The sequence below is a fragment of the Tupaia chinensis genome, unplaced genomic scaffold (genome assembly GCF_000334495.1).
Source record: "Tupaia chinensis unplaced genomic scaffold, TupChi_1.0 Scaffold000335_1, whole genome shotgun sequence".
Lineage (NCBI taxonomy): Eukaryota > Metazoa > Chordata > Mammalia > Scandentia > Tupaiidae > Tupaia > Tupaia belangeri.
In genome coordinates, this window is record NW_006159829.1 from 4,177,645 (window position 1) to 4,183,502 (window position 5,858).

General features: G+C 48.5%; 1 protein-coding gene across 1 annotated transcript in view; it reads left to right on the forward strand.

Moving 5' to 3' along the window:
- Positions 1 to 5,858, forward strand: part of COL22A1 (collagen type XXII alpha 1 chain) — a 272,600-nt gene that overhangs the window by 177,622 nt on the left and 89,120 nt on the right. Inside the window, exon 40 of the mRNA XM_027773278.1 lies at positions 2,355 to 2,432. Within this exon, the coding sequence (XP_027629079.1) occupies positions 2,355 to 2,432 (78 nt within the window). The remainder of the gene's footprint in view (positions 1 to 2,354; positions 2,433 to 5,858) is intronic.

Consider the following 5,858-nt stretch of genomic DNA (forward strand, 5'->3'; position numbering starts at 1 on the left):
TGCGGGATCCAGCAATCCCTGCTCTTGGGAAGTGGCGTTGAAGGCTGCCACCAGTGCCAGGCCACAGCTGGACACTGGGTGAAGCGATGCAGACACTGTACCCGCACTGACTTGTGATAGGTGCTTGATCAATGCTTGTTGAGTGAATGAATGAGCGGAGAGCTTCTGCTTTGAAGCTGCTTCACGGAAGTCAGGGCCTAACAGTTGAATGGATGAGGGAGGGCAGTGTGTTAAGAGGAATGCAGATATACACGATTACCTCCAATGTCACCTTCATCTAAGGAGAAGACATGGAGCCAATGGAGCCCAGTGAAAGCGTCGGGTCCTGATTCATATCTTTGTGAGCTTCATGAACCCTGCTCCTCCTCATCTCCGTAGACGATGCTTCTCTTTGGAGGTTAGCAGGGGCATGGACATGGTGACCTCATCACCGAGTCATCTCGGGCTCAGAGACTCGATTGCTGCTTGCAATGAATGAGCAATTGAGTGTTAGCTGAATAAACATATAACATATGTACACATCCAAGTAGCAGTCATCCTATAGGAAAAACAAATCAAATCTCATTAGGAGCATTACTTTTCTTAAATATCCAAAATGCAATTATTATGACAAGTAGAAGATAGCTGCTTATTAATGAGTATTTTTAATGCTTGCACACGCAAGTCTTACTCAAGCAGTATGTTGCCTAGTGATATCTGGTGCCATCTGAAATGCGTTTGCAGCCTCTCACTGGCTCCTCATAACCCGTTTCCATGTGTCGGAGGAGTTACCTCCTCCCTGAGAGATGAAAGGCTTGACCGTGCTCACTGACACCTTGGCTCAGGCCAGGCTGCAGCTCAGCTGACCGAATGAAGTCGGAGCACAGTCCCGTGTACAGAGTTGTTGAGACCGTGTGTGTTTTGGATCCAATTTAATTTGGATTTTCAAAAGGCAGTGATATGCATTGTGTATCACATTTTCTGTGGTGTCTGGGGAAGCATCACTAATCAAACTCATTAATATTTATACAACAAAATGTGTAAATATTCATCTGAAATGGGATTCCTAAAGACTGTCAGGAGCCTGTGTCGGGAAAATTTGCGTTTGCTGCTGACTGAGCTAGGATAAACACCGATTTTCAGAGGCTGAGGTTTAGAATTGTGGACCCAGTGTAGCCCTGCTTCAGTTTCTTTCTACAGGAAGTGGCGAACAGAATTTTTTCCTTTTTCCCTTTTCTTCCTTTTTTTTTTTTTTTTTCCCATCGAAGTTCACAATGGCGGCTGGAGGAGGACAGCAAACAGAAGCTGATGCGCTGAGTGTGTGCCACGCTGGGTTTGCAGACCCTCCTGGAGGGTGTGCTGCCTGCTCGCTGCGCAGCTCTGTCCTTTGCTCCTTTGTAGGTGAAGGAACTTGAGCTCAGGGAATTATCACTTTATCATATGAACAGTTAAGAAATGTTGAAGCCAGAACTTAAGTCCAGGCATCTGATCCTCAAATACATACCTGAACCACTGTGCTTGGATGCAAGGTCTTATTTCAGTTGGCTCTTCACCCAACACCCAGAAAAGTGACCCGTAAAGTGTAGGTACTTGGTAAAGTGTTGGGGAGTGGACGCATTAATTTACTGGCTTGCTGAGGTCTGAATTGAAATGTGGGCCATGCTTGATCTGCCGTGTGGCTGGGTCAGAGGGTGGGGAAGTTTAGAGAAAGCGTAGTAGATTCATACTCCGGTCACACAGAGAGCAGGGTGTAGTTATCCAATAGCCCTCCGTATCTCTGGGGGGTGTTCCCAGACCCCCAGAGGATGCCTAACACTGCAGATAGTACGAACCCTGCGTGTGCTGTTTCTGCTCAGTTTGATAACAGAGACTTCTCCTCAGGGACCAATGGGCAGGCAGCACATAAAGATGATTCTGTGTGAGGAGGGGAGGAGTCACATCTGAGGCAAGAGGGCACTGGATGGCATGAGAATGCATCCTGCTGTTTAGAATGGACACCCTTTAAATCTCATGGATTGCTTTTTTAGTTTTCCATTTAACCATTTTAAGAGACTAAGGATAACTGAAACAGTGGAAGGCAAAGCTGCGGATAAGGAGACACATATCTGGAGCCGTGGTCAAGGTTGGGAAACGGCCCACCTTGGAAGGCATATCATGGAAGCTGGTGGCTGTGGTCCATGCAGGGCTGAACTGACTGGGAGGACGGGCTCCTTGTTGGGCTGGAGAGGCACAGAGAGGCCTGGCAGCAGGAGAGGCACCGGACAGGAAGTGCCGAGTGCCAGCAGGATCCCAGAAGCAGCATGGTCTTCTCATACCCTGGCCCTCTCCTTCCTCCCTGGCACAGATATCTTGATTTTATTTTTCTCTCTTCCTAGGGGGACCGAGGAGCACCTGGGATTCCTGGCTCTCCTGGAAACCGTGGCGACCCCGGCATTGGGGTCTCTGGCCCTCCTGTGAGTCCTTTTCCAGCCAGCACTCACTGGCTCTCAGGCCATGCAGCCATTCGCTGCTGGCTTCCTGTATGGGGAGGACTTCCCAGAAGACCTCCCTGCTAGGACTCCTTTCTCAGTATCCTGAGTCCTTAAGTTAGGTGGGGGGCGGACTTGTTCATGTGGCTGGCATGGGTGTGGAACTTGGTGTACTCTTACAGAGTGAGCCTCATGGAGGGATCGAGACTTGTCTTATTCAGAGAAGAGTACGAAACTTGCTAGAATCTAAAAAGAAAGTGATAGACCCGAGTGTGAGGTTCTAAGTCATAGCCAGTGGCATCGGGCTGGTTGGAGAAGAGATATCGTGGGAGAGACACTGTGGTTTCATGAATTTTAAGCAAAGAAAAAACATTACTTGAGGTCCTCTAATTAGCACAGGTGAGACTATAAATGAAATCAGGTCTCCAGAAGAAAATCCATGAGATAGTTCTGGAGTTGGCAGTTTCGATGAATCATTCACATTGGTCTACAAGGTGTGAGTTTGTAAACTCCCTGAAGGGTGCAGCTTCAAGAATTGCTACAACCTTCAGGTTAAGAAGGACCATAGAGATCAGTAAGGTCCAGGCCCTAATCCAGATTGAGGATGGCGTCAGGTTCCTCCCCTAGCCTCCACCTGGATTCCTCTAGACAGAGGACACATTTCTTTCGAAGCCCGTTTTTCTGGCTCTGAAATACAGAAATGCATTTCCATCACTTCCAATTCTTCCTGGTGCCCCAAAGAGCACATCTTTTCTGTCTTCCTTTATTGAATCATAGCCTTTGACATGGAAGCCCTGTTTTCCATCTTGAGGTTTTATCCTGTACTGTTTACTCTCATGTCGTTAAAGACACCAGACCCTCTTAATGCACCTAAAATTGCATTTATTTTACTTTTCCCATTTTCTTAACAGCCATGACTTACTATTATTTAAAAGAGGCTAAAGCGCCCCGTCCTTTTCAAGTGCTATTGCTAAGTGTTGGACTCCAGGCTCTCTGCAGTTCTTGCTGCTAATGCTGTTTTAACCCAGAAGCATCAGCCTGCTTTACCCCCACCTCATGTAACCCGAACACAGACTGGAGCAGCACAGGGCCCAGGCTCTGCGCGGCTGTCCTCTAGAAATTCAAACCACAGCTCAGACAATTAAAAGCAGAATTGTTCTCGATCTATGACTCTCAAAGAATGACTGGACTGAAGTGAAGTGCATTTTATGTTGCGTAAATTCGCTTTGCAACCTAAGTGGTGTATAGTGATTAAACGTATAAAATAAACTAAAATGCAAAAAGAAAAGAATTAGCATGGAGATCCAACTTACTAACCACAGTGTCACTCGGGGAATACAAGTCCCCTGTCGTATCCTTGGTGGTCTCCGATGTCCTCGATGTCCTCGAGTGGTTCACTGCCTAGCGTCCTCCAGGTCACCCTCCCCTCTGCCCACCCACCTTCAAGCGGGCCTTGCTGCATTCACCAGAAGGGGGCGCCTCGCCTCTACCCCTGCCTGCTAGCGGCAGGGGCTCATCTCAAGGTGGGGAAGGGCCAGTGGCTCTCTGTCTTCCCAGATTCTCAGGAACCATGGAAGGGGACAAGGGGGATTCCCTTGGGAATGTCTAGTTCAGTTCAACTGTTTTCCTTCAAAGACATTCAGTCAAAACCCTTCACTTTATTATTATTGGGTTGTCAGAAAAGTCATGATGCACTTTTGTATAGAAAAACAGAAAAAATACATCATGAGTTTTCTGACAATCTAATAAATCAATTTTGTCTTTTTTCTTCGGCTATTTTTTTTTTGGTTTTGTTTTTGTTTTTTATCTTTTGGCAGTTGGGAGGGACCGTGTAAGACAAGATGCAGTGAAGGCACATAGCAGTGGAGACATGCTTCTTCCTGAGAATCTCCCGCTAACAGGGCCCCTTCTGCTGGTGGGCCTGCTAGCGGCAGGGGCTCATCTCAAGGTGGGGAAGGGCCAGTGGCTCTCTGTCTTCCCAGATTCTCAGGAACCATGGAAGGGGACAAGGGGGATTCCCTTGGGAATGTCTAGTTCAGTTCAACTGTTTTCCTTCAAAGACATTCAGTCAAAACCCTTCACTTTATTATTATTGGGTTGTCAGAAAAGTCATGATGCACTTTTGTATAGAAAAACAGAAAAAATACATCATGAGTTTTCTGACAATCTAATAAATCAATTTTGTCTTTTTTCTTCGGCTATTTTTTTTTTGGTTTTGTTTTTGTTTTTTATCTTTTGGCAGTTGGGAGGGACCGTGTAAGACAAGATGCAGTGAAGGCACATAGCAGTGGAGACATGCTTCTTCCTGAGAATCTCCCGCTAACAGGGCCCCTTCTGCTGGTGTTGGGGTGCTAAGTGAAACTGCAGACCAGTAACTGGACGTGGAACTTCACCACTTAGCAGGCTTCTGCCTGGTCCAGTCTTCTCCCAGAGAAGTCACTGCATCCACCCCCAAATCAGGGAGCCAGGCAGCAGGGGTGGACACCGTTCCTTCCACCACCCACTTATAAGCCGGCTAAAATCACCCATGAAATACGTTTCTGCCTAAGTGATTCCACCTGAAAAGTAATTGGCTGACTCTAGCCAAGAGGCTGTAAATCGAATGTCTTTCTACTGCTTCGACTTACTAAAAGCTTCCGTGGTAGACGAAACCTTATTGAACTTTCATAAATCCTATTTTTGTTCACCAGCAGAGGCCTTAGTGGCCTGGGGATCTGGATGGAGGGTTCAAGGATATGCCGGGTTGGTGTGTGCAAGAGGTGACAAGGGGGCAGCGAGCGTCTCGGGTGCACCTGGGATGCAGGTCCCTTCACAGAAGCGTTGCTGTCTGCTGAGAGCCCTGTGTGCACGTGCTGAGTCCCAAGGTCTCCATATCCAGCACCTCGTGCAGTCCCGTGGACGTTGCTTTTGTGCTCTGGCCAAGACTGGGTTACCATGAGCTTCTCTGAGAACAGGGGCTCAAGGGTGAGGTGTCTGTTTGGGAGGTGATTTCCGAAGTGACAGTGTGAGACCGAGAGCAGGAGGGTACTCAGGCAGAGCGTGCCCCTGCAGGTGAAGGGCCTCTCCTCCACTGAGTGCCTGGGTGACCACATTCTGCAGAGGAGCCACACGAGGGGCGTTTACAGGCCCGTTCCTGCTGTTCCTCATGAGACGTGTCTCCCTGACAGTTGACTCCAGGAACACTCAGCCTGTCCCACGCTTCAGCCAAGTGTCCTCTTTTGGAACAAGAAGGCAGGCAGGTGCTTGGAGAGGGAGCTGCTGGCTGGCGTGTGTCCAGGGAAAGGGGAAGGGCAGGTAGCTGCATCGCCGTCAGCAGTGTGAGGTTCAGAGGTGGAGTGACTTGGCCCGTGTCGCAGCACTCGTCTGGGGCGGGCCGGGTACGGACCCACTTTGCACACCTCGCTCTGAAAC